At 47.0% G+C, this 17881-nt stretch overlaps 3 protein-coding genes across 3 annotated transcripts in view; 1 reads left to right on the top strand and 2 right to left on the bottom strand.

Annotated features, from left to right (window-relative positions):
- Positions 1–100: 100 nt before the first annotated feature.
- Positions 101–4050, bottom strand: LOC136957515 (twisted gastrulation protein homolog 1-A-like). The gene is made up of 5 exons (XM_067251498.1): positions 3884–4050; positions 3244–3373; positions 2879–2978; positions 2524–2787; positions 101–948 (listed from the first exon to the last, which is right to left on the bottom strand). The coding sequence occupies exons 1-5, from the start codon at positions 3952–3954 to the stop codon at positions 767–769; spliced, it is 747 nt and encodes a 248-aa protein (XP_067107599.1). The 5' UTR covers positions 3955–4050; the 3' UTR covers positions 101–766.
- On the top strand, positions 3977–9065 carry LOC136957514 (gamma-soluble NSF attachment protein-like). Its single transcript, XM_067251497.1, has 12 exons — positions 3977–4235; positions 4443–4510; positions 5066–5150; positions 5274–5291; positions 5739–5769; positions 6018–6127; positions 7253–7319; positions 7486–7556; positions 7637–7715; positions 7859–7938; positions 8110–8239; positions 8389–9065. Exons 1-12 carry the CDS (start codon positions 4180–4182, stop codon positions 8518–8520), a joined length of 927 nt encoding a protein of 308 aa, XP_067107598.1. The 5' UTR covers positions 3977–4179; the 3' UTR covers positions 8521–9065.
- LOC136957517 (piezo-type mechanosensitive ion channel component 2-like) overlaps positions 9066–17881 on the bottom strand; it is a 121058-nt gene continuing 112242 nt past the window's right edge. Inside the window, exons 38-51 of the mRNA XM_067251500.1 lie at positions 14492–14674; positions 14044–14293; positions 13801–13933; positions 13561–13708; positions 13233–13447; positions 12993–13151; positions 12722–12869; positions 12271–12459; positions 11799–11891; positions 11447–11616; positions 10617–10733; positions 10456–10535; positions 9962–10172; positions 9066–9804 (exon numbers count right to left, since the gene is read on the bottom strand). Coding sequence (XP_067107601.1) covers positions 9552–9804; positions 9962–10172; positions 10456–10535; positions 10617–10733; positions 11447–11616; positions 11799–11891; positions 12271–12459; positions 12722–12869; positions 12993–13151; positions 13233–13447; positions 13561–13708; positions 13801–13933; positions 14044–14293; positions 14492–14674 — 2349 coding nt within the window. The 3' untranslated portion in view covers positions 9066–9551. The remainder of the gene's footprint in view (positions 9805–9961; positions 10173–10455; positions 10536–10616; positions 10734–11446; positions 11617–11798; positions 11892–12270; positions 12460–12721; positions 12870–12992; positions 13152–13232; positions 13448–13560; positions 13709–13800; positions 13934–14043; positions 14294–14491; positions 14675–17881) is intronic.

The following is a 17881-nucleotide window of genomic DNA, read 5'->3' as shown; positions in this document are numbered from 1 at the left end:
TCACATCCAGGCATATCCCAGGACAAAATGTACACCATAAGACTTAAGACTTCATTTGAAAATGTTGCATGATACAAATAAAATAGATGAACAACAAATATCGTAAGTAATAAGTATTTGGTATGATTGTCAGTAACAAAAATAGCAACACAAAATAACATCATAAAAAAATATTTTGACATAGGTTTATGACAGAATATAAAACTAAGCAGTTCTCTGAAAAAAAGCTTCTATAAAACATTTAAAAAAAGGCAACAGCAGAACAGTTCATATGAGCTTCATCACAATACGAAAGTCCCTTCATCCAGTTAAACAACAGCCCCTGCTGAGTCCGGCCCACAGACTGTTACAGTTTGGGCAGTCAGTATAGACAGAGGTGAGAGGTGGGGCAGTCAGGATAGACAGAGGTGAGAGGTGGGGCAGTCAGGAGAGAGAGGTGGGGCAGTCAGGATAGACAGAGGTGAGAGGTGGGGCAGTCAGGAGAGAGAGGTGGGGCAGTCAGGAGAGACAGAGGTGAGAGGTGGGGCAGTCAGGAGAGAGAGGTGGGGCAGTCAGGATAGACAGAGGTGAGAGAGGTGGGGCAGTCAGGAGAGAGGTGAGGCAGTCAGGAGAGAGGTGTGGCAGTCAGGAGAGAGGTGAGGCAGTCAGGAGAGAGGTGAGGCAGTCAGGAGAGAGGTGGGGCAGTCAGAAGAGAGGTGGGGCAGTCAGGAGAGAGATGGGGCAGTCAGGAGAAAGGTGGGGCAGTCAGGAGAGAGAGGTGGGGCAGTCAGGATAGACAGTTGGGGCAGCGAACACTCCTGCTCCCGTAGTCGACACACTCTGGCCCAATGCACTGACAGCAGGCGTTGTGGAACCAGCGGTACTTGGAGCCGCCCATGGCCTCACAGTACTGCTTACACTCGCGGATGGATACACACTCGTCAAAGTACACCACTGTGCACATGTTGCCTACAAGGGAAAAATATAGTACCAGGTCAGGAACTACACACATAACACTACACAAAAGAAAACAGGCTGTGCGTAAGCCCGTTTGGCTCTCAGGGAGCATACAAACACCTGTATTTATACACACACACATATACACCCCTGTACAAATGTACACACACATACACACAGTGGCAGTGCCAGAGATCTCACAGACAGTTTTGGCACCGTCCCTTTAAGACAATCAGTGACCTGGTCCACTAAAGGTAAGCCGACAGGGCTTAGAGGAGGGAATGGACAGCCTCAGTTCAGCTGCGACGCAAGCAGAGCCTGACATTAAACTTTTTGCTCACCAGCCACTGTGGCTAGTGGTTTTCCAAAGTTACTAGCCACTCAGCAATTTCACTAGCCACAATTTTGTTGTTGGGAAATTAAGTTTTATTTGATTAAAGTTCACTACGGTTTGCTACACTTTACTTGAAGACTTAGATTTACAATCCTTTCAAATGTAAATGACCATTGTAAACACCCAAAATCATAGAGGCAGTTAGAACCGAAACTGTAATGTACTGTAGCTAGTGGTACGTGCCAGTGGAGCTCGTGGTACGTGACAGTAGCTAGTGGTACATGCCAGTAGCTAGTGGTACATGCCAGTGCCTCCGCTGGTACATGACAGTAGCTAGTGGTACATGACCGCGCCTCCACTGGTACATGACAGTTACTGTTCTGTTGATAGTGGTACGCAAGTGTCTCGTGGCAGTTGCATTGGATGTCTTGCAGCTTTTGTTTACTGTCATGTAACTGCCCCGCGGCTTTTTTTGTTTGCCCTCCGGGTTTTCCTACACCTGTTATGTAGCCTACCGCCACATCCTTGCCTTGCACTGAGCAGGGTCCTCAAGTTTGATCAAAAGCCCCACGAGACGAGCTTTCGCGTGTGTTCGCGCGTCTATGTTGCTTAGCAACGAACGTACAGTGGCCGAGACTGTTTAACACAGGGGGAAACGATACGTACTGGTTGAAATGCGTGCGTCTCACGGTCAATGCGTGAGGCTTGAGAACCCTGCAATGAGTTTATTATTTTGTTTTGAGAAGACTACAATAAAAAATCTTATAGCGAGAGATATGTAGAATTCCACCTGCCAAAGTGGCTAGTAAGAGTGACTGCTTTACCCGCCACAGCCGAATTCTACCCGCATTAGGCAGGTGCCAATGTCATGCCCTGGACGCAAGTATCACCGGCTGATCACGTAGGCTAACAGCTGACCCAGGTGGAGCAAGGCTCCCCAGAAGTTCTCTAGTTTTGTTTTCATTTGTAAATTAAAACACACATAAGTGCTTTTATGCTCTGTTTGGTCATCACTCTCCTGAGTTGTGTCCTGGGTCTCTCTGTGGCTTGCCACAACACCTGCACGTAAATGCACGGACACGTATGTACACGCCTGCATGTATCTACACACACACACAGACGTATACACACTTTCACGTATATACACAGACACAAACCTACACATATGTACACACACATTATCTTGTTTGTGCGAGGGACAACTGGAGGGCATGAAGTACATTCCACTCCTTGCTGTTGTCATAGCCACTTACCATGGTTGTTGTCATAACTGGCATGGATACTGTTGCCAGGCAGTGACACATTGTTGTGCTGATCGTCCATGGTTTCCAGGAAGGAGACCAGGTTTTCGTGGTAAGCTAGTTCCTCCGACACAGGGAAGGATACCACCATCATGTTGATAGGTGCTTCACCCTCAGTGAGAGCACGGAAGAGCGATGGGATTGGTCGATACAGCTCCTCCACCGTGCTCTTAGAAGTGGGGGGGGAGTCGCTGTAGTTCTTAGGGTTACACATGCCTGGGGAGGGGGTGGGGGTAAGAAGACTCCAGTTTAAAGGTGGTGGATTCCCTGCACGCTCTGATTGGCTAGCAGGAAGCATGTGACTCACCTACACAGTCGCAGCACTCCTCCCAGAGGTGGCCCAGACACAGCATGCACTCCTTACAGCAGGAGCAGTTCCCTTCTGCTGGCCTGCACTGGCACAGCTCCTACACACACACACACACCTTTATTTTCTGGAGGAATTCCCAAGGAGCATGTGTTTGTGTTCTCCATGAGTGTGTGTGTGACCCCAAGATGCCTGGTTCCTCCGCAGCAAGTTTAAAGGTGAAATTCCAGATATGCAGGGAAGCAGATAAATCTGATCTGACCAACCACAGACACCTTGGAGACAGAATAGAGCTCTACCCCCAAACTAGCACACACCTGATAGACACACAGGTGAACCTGGATAATAGACACACACTGGTGTACCTGGATAAGACACTTGCTGACATCGCTGGCACACAGAGCTTTGTTGCAGCAGGAGGTCTGGGACAGTCCTGTTAGGAAAAGGAGGAGCGGGAGGCAGATATGCAAGGACATATCCACACTCAGATGTGACCTGGATGATAACAACAAGGCCAGTTTAACATCGCATAATAACAAATACTTTATCTAGTTAAAGTACTTGGTCTACTGCAGACCATCAGTCTATTTGCTCTGGTTGTTAAACCACTCAACAGCTTCAACACCGAGTTCTTTCCCTAAATCCACATTCCCCGTCTACACACACTGATTTCCCTCCATCTTTCAATTCTATCTTGATTCACTAATAGGTTTCACATGCCAGTGTGCTAGCGGGCGAGGCATAGCCTCACTGAGGTAGCTAGCTAGCTCTAACTAACAGGGATGCAAACTGAGCTCGTCAGTGGGGGTTTGTTGCGCCGACTGTCTGAGCTAGCAGCGATTTAAAGTCGGGTGCCAGCTGGAATGGTTCACTTTGTTAATCTCGAAGGGAATTCGAGGTTCAACTTGGCTCAAAACAGTCGATTTTCCCGTTATATAAAAACACACATTTAGTAGCTATCTGTTCTATTAGTTTCATATGCAATGTAAAATGTGTATGACTCACCGTGTCCACATGGAGCGAGCGCTGTCCCCGGCAATATGTCTTTGTTGTTCTCCAGAGTTCAGTAAAGTCATGTTCTTCTCGTCGCTTCTAATCGTGTGCTTCTCTCTCCACCACACAACGCAAGAGGGAGGACAAAGCGACTGTGAGAGTGTGTTAAACGGGCTTCCGTAGACAACAAGTCTACAGAAGAATAGGACCGCTTTCATCATCTATCTAGTCAGCAGCAAACAAAGCCTGAATGTCCTGTAGACTACTGCGACTCCAAGTTAGTTATAGTGTTGCAGGAACACAATCTTATGGCTGCCCAGAAGATCAACGAGGCGCACGACTACATAGCGAAGGCTGAGAAATAGTAAGAAACCATGCCTAGCTTGCTAGCTTTCTGTTAGCACAATTACATTACCCAGTTTCATTCTGAAAGATGGGCTGCCTACTTTTTCTACACAGAATACTGTCCGTCGGTTGCTACAGTCTCTGATTTCGCCACTGTATATGTAGGCAACTATGTTGCTAACCTCTGTATGTCTGCCTGCCTATCTATCTGATTATCTGTTTACAGTTTAAAGACCAGTTTTATGAAGTGGAAACCTGACTATGACAGCGCTGCGTCAGAATACTCCAAAGCGGGTATGGTAGCATACCTAGCTACTGTGCTATGCAGCTGGTTCTGCTGTGACTACACTAGCATAGAGCTGGCTGGTTCTGTGATTAGTATACACTAGAATACAGCTGTCTCTGCTGTGACCAGTATACACTAGTATACAGCTGGTTCTGCAGTGACTAGTATACACTAGCATACAGCTGGCTGGTTCTATGACTAGTATACACTAGCATACAGCTGGCTCTGCTGTAACTAGTATACACTAGCAAGGGTGTAGTTTATGGGGGGGATGGGAGGAGTTAACCCAAACAGACAGCAATGTTTGAATATTATTAATGTTGTGTTATGTTACTTCAACCCCCCCAATGTTCAAACCAAATCTACGCACTTGTACACTAGCATACAGCTGGCTGGTTCTGCTGTGACTAGTATAAACTAGCATACAGTTGGTTCTGCTGTGACTAGTAAACACTAGAATACAGCTGGTTCTGCTGTGACTAGTATACACTAGTATAGTGTTTTAGAGTCTGTGTTGGTACCCAGATGGGTCTGTGTAGTTTAGCTCCTTCCCCTCTCTCCAGCCGTTGCCTTCAAGAACGCCAAAATGTTGGAGGAGGCCAAGGAGGCGTACCTGCAGGAGGCAGAGGCCCACACCAACAACAACACGTATCCTACCGACAACCCTGACCCTTGCCTCTAATCTTGACCCCTGACCCTAGCCTCTATTCCTGACCCTAGCCTCTAGAGATCAGATCAAACTGTGAAACAGTCCTTGACTCTGAGTTGCAGTCTTTTCCACGCTGCCAAGTGAGTATCTTCCTCTTTAGGTCAACATGCTGATGATAGCTGTGCTGGTGAAGATAGCATAGCTGCTGGTCTGATGAGGTTGGCATAGCTGCTGTGCTAGTGAAGCTAGCGTAGCTGCTGTGCTGAGGAAACTAGCATAGCTTCTGTGCTGAGGAAACTAGCATAGCTTCTGTGCTGAGGAAACTAGCATAGCTGCTGTGCTGAGGAAGCTAGCCTTGCTGCTGTGCTAATGAAGCTAGCGTAGCTGCTGTGTTAATGAAGTTAGCTGCTGTGCTGAGGAAGCTAGTGTATCTGTTGTGCTAGTGAAGCTAGCGTAGCTGCTGTGTTAATGAAGTTAGCCGCTGTGCTGAGGAAGCTAGTGTATCTGTTGTGCTAGTGAACGAGCTTAGCTGCTGTGCTAGTGAAACTAGTGTAGCTGCTGGGATGATGTTGTGTGTCTATTTCCAGAGCCTTGGAGCAAGCTGGCATGATGCTGAAGGTACGTCTGTCTGCTGCCTAGGCAGATTCTGCTTGAAACTGCTACCTTTATTCTGAGATTAATTGCTGCTACTGTGTGTATTGTTTGTTTTCTGTAATTGTGCACACGGTGTTACCTGAAGGATTGAATTTCCTTCCGGATCAATAAAGTAATTTGAATTTAATTGAAGTTTGATCAACTGTCCCGAGTTAACTAGAATGTTCTGGTTATCATTCCTATTTTGAGAAGTGTGTCTGTGTGTGTCTTAGGACATGCAGCGGCTACCTGAGGCTGTCCAGTACATCGAGCGTGCCAGTGTCATGTATGTGGAGAATGGCACACCTGACACAGCAGCACTGGCTCTGGATCGAGCTGGGAAGTATGTACAGTAGAGCATTGCTAGTAGACCATAGTAGTATCGTTAAACTGAATTGTGTGAATTATAAAGTCATGTTTATTGAACTGCAGCGACACAACCATTACACCAGCATGACACAATCTTTGACACACAAACATCAGACAATGACACAAAACCATCTGGCCATGGATCAGAAGTAATGCATGGCCAAACAGCAACACAAGTTCTGATCTCCATACAGCTCCATCCAACATAACACTAAGACAATTCCATACAACTCCATCTAGCATTCTAGAACAGATTTGGAGAATCCAGTAGACACCAGCACTACCAAGTAGACGGCCCTGGACTCTGAAGAACATCCTTCAGCAGACCATTTTATAGCACACAGTTCTCAAAAATCATTGGTCCATTCACAATGGACTTCTGATCAGAAAACAGTCATACAATGCCTCAGGCTCCTTCCCCTCATCAGCACATTCCGAAAACACATTATCACGTGTTGAATCTATTGATCCCCCCCAGACTTGTGACTCCAAGCTTCCTCCTTAAGTCAAAACTACTCTCCTTAAGGCCAAACATCCTCAATCACAAGACCTTGGAAAATGCCCATCCCTAAGAGTCTATTGCCCGGCAAGGGTACCCTCAGATTAGCCATCTGGACTAACATCCTTAACCACCTCTTGACCTATCTCTTTTCCTGCAAGCTGTAAGTTTGTCACAGGGTGTTTGTTATCAATGAACACAGAAGCCTTAAAAATCAAATCATACTAAAACCTAATTAATTTTACATATAGCCTAAAATTCTATTACAGTAGATCACACAAGACTAGACTGCCATTTTATTTTTATGAGCGATATCTGCCGTGTTACTCTGTCCAGTTTTCTCCCTCTCATTCTAAACCGTGACCAATGTCAGTCTCCCATCTCTGCAGAACCCATAAAAATGCGTTTTATGAGGAATAACCCCCCACCCCCCCAGCAAACACCACACTACCCTCCTCGGTCCGCCGCCAAACACCACACTACCCCCCCCCCCCCCTCCCCCTCCGTCGGAAAACCTCACCCTACCACCTTAACTAACACATTTTCTACGGGAAACCCTGAATAGAAATACACAACTGCTAAAATAGTTTCCTGTCTCAGGTTTATAGAGCCCCAGGACCTGGACAAGGCTGTGGACCTCTATCAGAAAGCTGCTTCTGTGTTTGAGGTACACTGAGGACACCATGGCTGTCACATGGTGAAACAAGGACTTCATATTGCTCGCACTGCTTCTTTACATGCTATGCTACAGTGCTGTGGTCCAACTGATAGATAGATGGGTTGATAGACATGGCTAGCTGTGTGTAGTTGTGTGACTAGCTGTGTGTCTGCAGAATGAGGACCGCCTGCGCCAGGCAGTGGAGATGCTGGGGAAGGCATCACGACTGCTGGTCCGACAGCAAAAGTATGTCTGTCTCCTGTTAATCTGTCATCACAACCTCTCAACTTGTTCCTGTAATAGCTGATGGTGTGTGTCTGTCTCAGGTTGGATGAAGCAGCAGTCTCTATCCAGAAAGAGAAGAGCATGTACAGAGAGATAGAGAACTACCCCACCTGCTTCAAGGTACAGACACAGCGCTCCTGTTCAAACCCTGATTAGGTTCAGAGGACAGATCACTCAGTGGGTGTTAAGTTGTCCAATGTCTGCCTCTCTCTTCTCCCTCCCACTCCAATTTTTTTTTGCCTTTTGGTCTCTTTCTCTTCCAGAAAACCATTGCCCAAGTGCTAGTTCATCTCCACAGGAATGACTTTGTAGCAGCAGACAAGTGTGTGAGAGAGAGCTACAGGTAATCATGTCTACACCCACCCACTACAAAGACACAGTGATGCTGTTTTATGGACCCCTACACACTGTATCAAGAGACAAGAATGGGCCCACAGTGTGTGTGTGTGTGTGTGTGTGTGTGTGTGGGGGGGGGGGGGGGTGTGTGTGTGTGGGGGGGGTGCGGTGTGTGTAGCCTGCCAGGATTTAGTGGGAGTGAGGACTGTATAGCGTTGGAGCAGCTGCTGCAGGGATACGACCAGCAGGACGAGGACCAGGTCAACAGGGTCTGCACCTCCCCCCTCTTCAAGTACATGGACAATGACGTAAGGATGTGTGTGTCTGTGCGTGTGTCCAAGTACATACTTAGAAGTGGTCTGTGTGTGTTGAATTAACCCTCTTAGTAAATGCTACATTCATTTTGTGTGACCCTTTTAATGTTGCCCACACCCGAACCCTTTGTCTGCTCCCCCAGTACGCCAAGCTGTCTCTCAGCCTGCGGGTTCCAGGAGGGGGGAAGAAGACCAATGCTGGGGGGTCAGAGGTCACGGCCATGCAGACTGGGTCTGGGGAAGAGGAGGATGAGTATGCTGGCGGGCTATGTTAGCCCCTCCCACAGGACAAAACACTTCCTGCTTCCTTTCTGGGGCTGGGTGGCTTCGTGATGTGAGGACATTTGAGCATGTCTAGAGGGTTATAATCTCACCAGCTGTATCTCGGGTTACGCAGCACCAGAATCACGGTGCCATGAGCATGGCAGTGTTTGACAATAAAGTAACCCGGTGGCCTGTCATCTTTTAGTGAATCAACATGGTCTGCCGCTGCCTTGCATACATGTAAATGTACAGTTATCTGTATCTGAAATGTAATCATGTTTCCGATTTCTAATGATGCTGTAAATTCATTTTTATTTGCCTTAATGAATCTGTGTTCTGTTAAGTCTGACTGATTGTGTAACATAAGCAGGAATATGAAGGGTGGTTGCCTGTCTCTGCTGCCTTGTCTAGTGTTTTCTTTTTCCTATTCTATATTATTTCTGCATGTTGACTTTTAAGGGGTCTATATTACCTGGAGGAAGGGGGGGTCAGGGCATGCCTACTGAACTGTGTCGATGTGTCTGTGTCTCTTCAGTAAACCCAAATGGATGAAGTAGTCATGTTTCAGACATGTTTATTCTCAGATGAACCACATGTACACCTTTAACACAACACCAGTCTGGATGGTACACACTACAGGCACACACAGTAGATTTGGTCTATGCATAGGTGGAGATGATCACATTATGAATGACCTTGACACACGAAACAAGCACAGGGGAGAAGAGAGGAAGGGAGAGAGGAGGAAGAGCAGGAAGTGGGGACGAGGTGATAAGAAGAGCAACCACATCATTTGGCTTCACTGTCACCTCTGACCTCACTTCTCTCCTGGCCAAATAGGATATTGCACAACCCAGGGTTTGTGCTTTTAATGGAGCACAACCAGTTAGGGAACAGCAGATCACAACCTCATATCCAGACCATATGACAGGCAGATCCACAATGTGAACATGTCTTCCAGTCCTTGTCTGACTGAGCTTCTACAAACTATCTACCAGGCTCCAAAATTGTAAGTTCCTGAGAAGATCTCTGGGTGGCAGTGTCACTTGTTCTTCTCCCTGGTCCACTTGATCATGGTCTCTGGTGAGCGGTAGAGGAAGATGAGCTTGGCGTAGAGCTCCTCCTCCAGCTCCAGCTCCCCAGTCTCACGGACCAGGAAGATGTCTGTGCACAGCTTCAGGATGCGGTCCACACACTGCAGCTCCTCAAACATGATGGAGTGGGAGATCCCGCTAAAGAACTCTCGCACAAACTTCCCAATGACGAGAACCACAGAGGCATATAGACCCATGATGCTGCAGAGCGGAAGGAAAGATGAGCACTGGCATGCAAAACATACTGTCATGGTTACTGAGTCCAGGTTATAGATCACGTGTTCTGGTACATATAGACAGTGTACACTAGTGTTATGACGATTGTAGACAGTATGATTTATGTTGATGGTATATTCACCCGTATCCTGCCAGGAAGCCCAGACTGGGAGGGCTCACTTTGTCACTGAAGACGTAGAGCTGTAGCCCCGCCCCCCTCTTTCCTCCAGAGGCTCCGCCCCTCATCTTGATCTTGCTGGCTGCTGGTTGGTCGACAATCCACCACTCCTGGATCTCTCCACTGCCATTGGTGGTCCGCTCCAAGGCTAGCAGGATGTTCTTATAGCCCTCCTCTGGTGGGACATTTGTTTATGCACTCCTACAATTAATTTATTCATACTTTGGAAATGGAGGCTGTTAGCATGTTTGCCAGTTAGCAATACAAAAAAGTTTGGCAAGCATTAAAAAACTCTGTAAGAAAATATCTTTGCCGTTTGAGGTTTAACAATAATTAGATAAAGGATTGTTTTGCTCATTTTGCAGGGGTAGGCTACTGGCCTATTGGAACACATTAGTAATGCTAGCTAAAATAGGAACAACGTCAAATCTAGAGCTATATGGAGGTTTAAGGGTTACCTTTATAGAGCTGTTCTATGGGTTTAGCATTGGAGTCACTGGGAGCTCTGATGAAGCAGGGAAACACCTGCTCTATCACCCTGGAGACCAGACAACAACACTGCACTTAATTACTGGTGGGAGTGTGTGAATTATGTATGTGTGTGCGCTTGTGTGCTTACACAGCCTGGCTGCGTGTTCCGTTCAGCAGGTCTATGAGTTCCTGCCGCGTTGTCATGTCCAGATACGTAACATGTTTATCTGTGGCAACCTCAGCTTTTGCTCCAAGACTCAGGTTCCTGATGGAGAAAAAAAGAGAATCTTCCCGTACTATGCTGTAGTCACGATGGCACAGTGTATTATTGCCTCACAGAAAGAAGGTCCTGGGTTCGACTGGGGAGTCTGTGTGGAGTTTCCCCACAAGGCATGAAGAACCCAAATCCAATGTGCAGAACAAATCACTCTTCTGCCCATGTCCATGGCCACAACATGTGAGCACTTGGACTTGGTCCCTGGTTTACATTTACATTTAGTCATTTAGCAGACGCTCTTATCCAGAGCGACTTACAGTAAGTACAGGGACATTCCCCCCGAGGCAAGTAGGGTGAAGTGCCTTGCCCAAGGACACAACGTCAGTTTGCATGACCGGGAATCAAACTAGCAACCTTCGGATTACTAGCCCGATTCCCTCACCGCTCAGCCACCTGACTCCCTGGTTGCCTTGATGTGGCTGATTACTGCTCCTGGCTGTCCCGGGAGGAGTTTCTCACAACAGGAGGAGAAAATGCAGGAAAAATTTACCCTGCTGGACCCTTCTGCATGTGTGTGTGTGTGTTCTCAGTGTCGCTGCTTCTTGCACGCACATGTGTGTGCCACTACTGCATGATAAAAACCACAGTACTCCATTATACTAGTATGGTTAACAGTGCTATGGTAGTATTCCAGTGGCAGTACTATGCTAGAAGTATGGTAGTACTATGGCAGTTTTGTAGTGCTACTACAAATACTGTACCTCTGTATTGTCCAGGACATGGTGACAGGAAACTGCTCCTCGTAGCTTAGCACATCCATGAGGTTGTTCCTGCTGGGGGGACTGATGGTCCAGAGAGAGTTGCTGCTTCCCTCCAGTTCCGCCACCGTCAGGTCTTCAGAGGTGTACGCCTCCAGGAACTGCATGGCGCTCTGGAGCAGAGATCAGGGGTTAGACATGCCAGCGAGAGTTGGGGGGCAGCTAGGGCTTGTTAACATGCTGTGCACACAAGCCAGGTATGGTTACATTCTTGCACTCCCTCCAAGTGTGTGTGTGCAGGTGTGCAGGTCTGTGTGTAAAAGCCTGACTGACTGCTGTATACTAAGGGACTCACAGGAATGTAGTTGTAGGAGTTCATGAACTCAGAAAAGTCTGCTGCTGAGACTTCCTTCAGCTGGTTCTGCTGAGCACTCATGGTGAAGATTGGCTGGAGGGGGAGGTGGAGGGGGAGGGGGGGGAGGTGGAGGAGGTTGGGAGGAGTAACTGTCAGAAACGTTGAAGATGTAACCTTTTATTCTGTATAAAATGATACTGTGTTTAGCCTTGTGTGTAGCAAGAGGCCACCCCCAAATGAACTATGGGCAATGACCAGGCTTAGGTAAACGGTTATCTGAGCACGTTATTTAGTTAGGCTAAGCAGGGCCACTTCAAGACGCACACACGCAGACACGCACAAGATCTGACAGTAACCAATTCAACCAAGTTCTAAAGAGTAACTTACAGTAACTATTACTTGTTACATCTTATTATCATACAAATAGTGCATTCTTTTTATAATCTGATGAAAGCCCCCCTCCCCCTGCTACCTGGAAGCCCCCCAGGGTGATGGTTACAGACACGTCCAGGGGCTTGTTGACCACGCCGGCCACAGATTTGACCAGTGACATGAAGAGCAGTGGAAACCAGACGATGCAGATGAGAAGCAAGACGATCATGCCGCCCATGCCGTACTTCACCACCACCTTCTTCTTCTGGCCGCGGGGCTGGGGGTAGCGCTGCAGGCATGGGAACATGCCATTAGAAACACTCTGATTCCACATTACACTTGGAATTAAGAAAATGAAACACTTGGAATTAAGAAAATGAAACACTTGGAATTAAGAAAATGAAACACTTGGAATTAAGAAAATGAAGAAAAGAAAATCCTACTACTACCACCGTTATCAGTAATTCTCCTGCTCCTCCTCGGTTCTACCAGGAGAACATCTGGTCCCTGTTCCTCCTCTTACCAGGAGCCGCTGTTCTCTGCCAGCTCACCTTCTCTGATTCCCTCCAGCATTTGAGGACAAAGATGTGTGCATAGATGTCCTCAACACAGATCCAGCTGGACAGGCTGAGAGTTGTATCAGTCCAGACCCAGTCCATCACCGCTCGCAGCTCAGTCAGGAAGGGAACCAAGCGGAACCTGACAGAACCAGGACAGCAGGTTAGAAACTACAGGCGGAACCCTGTCATCCCGCAGCAACAACACCATCACCAGAGATGAGCCTTGGACTAGGACCAAGCTGAGCTGGTTTAACATGCTTACCCTTGAAACAGGAAGAGGTTGAGGTAGTTGTAACTCTTGGTCAGAAAGTTTCCCAGGACACGGGTGGGGTAGCCACAGCGGATCTGATAGGCAGACAGGCCAAAGTAGATACACTTGACGAAGTACCACAGCTGAGCCACAGTGTTCTGGCTGAAACGCCTGGGAAAGGGGTCGAGGGTCAAAGATTAAGATTCAGACTGGGTCAGAGTGAGTTAGTAACTACTACCATCAGACATGTACCTCTCAGTGACCCCCGGCAGGATGAAGAACATCCAGAAGTGGATGCCAAACACCAAGATGACCTGGAAGATGACCTTCCCCATCACTGTCTTCCTCAGGTACAGGGCCCGGTCCACCACCATGGTGCCAAACTGGATCAACACCATCACAAGGAACGCTTCTGGAACCTGGTCTTCCGACAAGGACGAAGTGATGTCGGCTGCTGCTGAGTGCTTCTGTGGGTGTCACATGATGTGGTTAGATAGGAAAGAATGCTGCCATGAATTCTGTCATTATTCTTTGATTGAGGCAAAGTGTATCAATAAAGTTGTGCTGCATTGAAACTCACCCCAAAGGCCCAAAAGCCAAATACAATGATTATGAAATCAACTGTGTCAGCAAGGAACATGAGAACGTAGACGTCAGTGACAGCGCTGTACTCTGGGTGGATCAGACTGTAGAAGAACTGGCGAATAGGAACGTAGAACTGAAGCGTCCTGGAGAGAGGATGCAGACATGTTTTATATACTGTGAATGGATGGAAGATGAATAAATAGATAAATAAATGGATAGATGGAAAAATAGATACCTATTGACAGTGAAGCTTTTGGCTCTTATCAGTTGCTCTTGTAGTTTTTCCAGAATCATCTCTTTCTTGCTGAGTCGTTGGACACACCCCATACTGCCTCCCTTCCTCAGGCTGCCACGAGAACTTACACTACCTGTGTCCACACACACACATGCATCACATATGCATTACACACAGATACAGACACAGATCAGAGCTACCTTTTTGACAGCGGGCATCAGAGAGGGGGCAGAAGAGGCTCACCTCTGGAGTGAGCGGAGCGCTGGGAGATGGAGCTCTTGCGGTAGAGCGGCGTGGAGGTTGAGTGGGAGTGTTTGGAGAAGCGTCGGAGCACAGTCTCCTGGGAGGAGGGGCGGGAGGGGCTCGCTGGAGGATGCTTCTCTTCTCTGGCCTTGCTCCGACCCTTCTTCTCTGAGTTGTTATGGCGACGTTTGGCAGGTCTGATCCCTGCCACCCCTCCTCTGGAGTCATCCTCATCCCACAGGCCATGGCACTAATGGCAACACCACCATCATCATCAACACCAACAACAACACCATCATCAACAACAACACCATCATCATCAACAACAACAACACCATCATCAACCACAATATCAACATTCTTCACATCATCAACAACAACACCAGCATGATCATCATCATCATCAACAGCAGCAGCAGGAGGGAAGTTAGGAGGTTAGGAGTGTTACCTTGAGGATGGAGCGATGAAAGAAGAGTGCCAGCAGTTGAATGAGGTCATAGTGGACATAGCCCTCCTTTTTCTCCACACCGATGATGTTGGGTGGGTGGAAGGGCTTGGTCCGGTCCAGCTCCATATTTTGATTGAATGGGAAAAACCCAAATTGGAAGAAGTACTTTATCACTATGGTAACCTGTGAAAGAGATTGTACATGAATCAATTACAATTCAACATAATCAACAGTTTTACCACAGCACAACATGTTTGTCTAATATGACTATCTAATATGACTTTTTATAATGAGGTGTGTGGTAGTCTGTGTATGAGGTGTGTGGTACAAGCTATGCAGTAGCTGTGTACAGAAGTGTATTTACAGGTGTGTGTAGTTCAAGTATGTGCAGTCTTTCCCACACATAAACTAAGTTGTGGCGGTGTGCCACAGAATCAACACCGGCAGCCACATATTGCGTTTCATTATTCTTTTAAACATTTTGTTTACGCTATTTAAAACACACAGCGTATTCGTTCAGCTGCATTTCCTTTCCCTTAGGTGGTGGGCCGAGCCCGCGTATTAGTGATGTGTCGTTCGTGAACGATTCGTTCATTTTTAACGAATCCTTACAAGGACTCGGGAGTAACGAGTCCTCTCAAAGAGTGATTTGTTCATTTTCTCGTGGCCGCGCATCGGGACCGTTGCATAGGCTCGTCCTCGGTCTTCGGGTACAAGTCTTTGGATCATTTTTCACGTGACCTGCATAGGCTCTGTACTGGTAGCTAGAGGAAACAAACGATTCGTTCATTTCCCGACTCGGTCTTTCTACGAGTCTTTGGATCATTTTTCACGTGACCTGCATAGGCTCTGTACTGGTAGCTAGAGGAAACAAACGATTCGTTCATTTCCCGACTCAGTCTTTCTACGAGTCTTTGGATCTTTTTTCACGTGACCTGCATAGGCTGTGTACTGGTAGCTAGAGGAAAAAAACGATTCGTTCATTTCCCGACTCGGTCTTTCTACGAGTCTTTGAATCATTTTCACGTTTCCCGCATTGTATTTTTTAGTAGAGGAAACAGTTTCCTCATTCCCCTTCGCGTTCCTGCTGTTTTAGTAAGACGTGAATGATATTCGCCCAAGTTATCATACTGAGTGGTTTTGTTATTTTCACTTTACATTTACACTTACAGTTTAGTGCAGTGTAATTGGTTGCCGTGATAATTAAATGCTAGTGTGATAATAAATGACCAAATCATACAAACTGTCATGATACATTTCTTTCAAAATAGTATCTGCTGGTGCACATGTCATGCACTAACCTACATGTGAACATGATACGTGTTTGCATTGAGATGAACGAATGACTCGAAAAAAGATTTGTTAATTTTACTGAACGAGATTCAAAGAACCAAATCAGTAAAATGATCCGAACTTCCCATCACTACCGCGTATCTGCTTAAGTTTTTTAAATGACCTGTCCCCGTCGATGGAGGAGCTGGATTTTTGATATTATCAACGTCGTTTTTTTCTTAAAACATTTTCGTTTGTTGGCACATCCAATTCTTGCACATTTTTTCTGTAGCTTAGTTCAAAGTTAGCAACTTTATCAGGCAATCGTCTCAACTGTACCTGTCGTTCCCCCCGACCGATCCGGGGATCTCAGCTAGGATTGAGGCCTGCCTCACAGACATCTCCGCCTGGATGACCGAGCACCACCTCCAGCTGAACCTCGCCAAAACAGAACTTCTCATCATCCCGGCTAAACCCTCCATCTCCCACGATCTCTCAATCACCCTGGGATCTGCGACGGTGACCCCTTCATCCTCTGCCAGGAACCTTGGGGTTACCATGGACGACGAGCTCTCCCTCACGGCCCACATTGCTGCGGTCTCCCGGTCGTGTAGATTCACCCTCTACAACATCCGGAAGATCAGGAGATACCTGTCTGAGCACTCCACCCAGCTGCTAGTCCAAGCACTCGTCCTCTCCAAGTTGGACTATTGCAACTCGCTGCTCGCTGGTCTCCCAGCATGTGCAACCCGCCCTCTTCAGAGGATTCAGAACGCGGCGGCCCGCCTGGTCTACAATCTACCCAGACGCTCCCATGTTACCCCGCTCCTCATCTCTCTCCACTGGCTACCTATCATGGCCCGTATCAGATTCAAGACCATGGTATTGACCTTCCGAGCAGTGAACGGGACTGCACCCGTCTACATCAAGTCTCTCCTGCAGCCTTACACCCCCACCCGTCACCTAAGGTCTTCTTCAGACAACCGCCTGGTGGTCCCACCGCTCAAGACCGCCCGGTCCCAACACAAGCTCTTCTCCTGTCTGGCCCCCCAGTGGTGGAATCAACTCCCCACCTCCATCAGAGACACTGACTGTCTCTCCACCTTCAAGAAAAGGCTCAAGACGCACTTGTTCCGGGAGTACAACGGTACTTAGGAACGGTTCGCTTGACCCGATGTTAGTTTCCTCAAGGATCACAATGACTCTTGCTTAGAGACTTGTTGCTCTTGTGGTTAGTGGTAACTGATTTAAATTTTTGTTCTCGCTGTGATATATTGATTTATTACTGTTGCTTGCTTTTTTCCACAGGTACACTTGCACTTATAGCTGTTCATGTTGTTTAATTGTAACTTGTTTAACTACATGCTCTTATGGTTCTTCCCTTTGGCACTTACTTTGGTTGTTCACAATGTGTGCTTCATATTTTTGGCTACTCGCGATGTTTTTGGGCTATCTTGTTGTTATGATCAGTGACCTATGCACTTTGTAAAGCTCTCTCTTGGAAGTCGCTTTGGATAAAAGCGTCTGCTAAATGAATAAATGTAAATGTAACTACCTAACTCTCCAACCAACCAGAACTCGTGTATCATCTTGTTAGCTAATCGAATAGTTCATAACAGGATCAGCTGTAAAAACAACCTAGGTGACCATGCGTCAAGTAGCTAGCCTAGTAAGCCTTCAAGTCTCGGCACCACAATGGTAGCTCGGTGAGCTTTAATTAAATACTTGCTTTCTGTGTCACTGTCTGTCTTTAATATACCTTATTTTCTTCATTTTTTAAATCAGTGGCGGTGATTAAAACATACAAACATTATTGAGACGTTTTCATACAACGAATACCATAATATGTAGCATGTTGAAAGTGTTTATGTAGTCTTGGCTCTTCCTCTTGTGTTTAGTGGAGACTTAAAATCGACACTGGCTGACCCTGAATGGGGTAGCCCTTGCAAGTGATCCCCAAAAACCCTGTAAAAAGTAATACACAACATCCGAGTTGGACTGTTTTTAAACATCTGATGCTATAATGTGTTCCAGGTAGAGGGTGTAAGCTGTCTTGTGTCTACCTCTTGTTGAGTGTACTGTAGACTGAGCTGGCTGGTGATGGGACCCTGAGCTGAC

This window comes from Osmerus mordax, chromosome 15 (assembly GCF_038355195.1).
Source record: "Osmerus mordax isolate fOsmMor3 chromosome 15, fOsmMor3.pri, whole genome shotgun sequence".
Lineage (NCBI taxonomy): Eukaryota > Metazoa > Chordata > Actinopteri > Osmeriformes > Osmeridae > Osmerus > Osmerus mordax.
The sequence above is the reverse complement of the archived record's forward strand: the minus strand, read 5'-3'. Positions and strand labels throughout refer to the sequence as shown.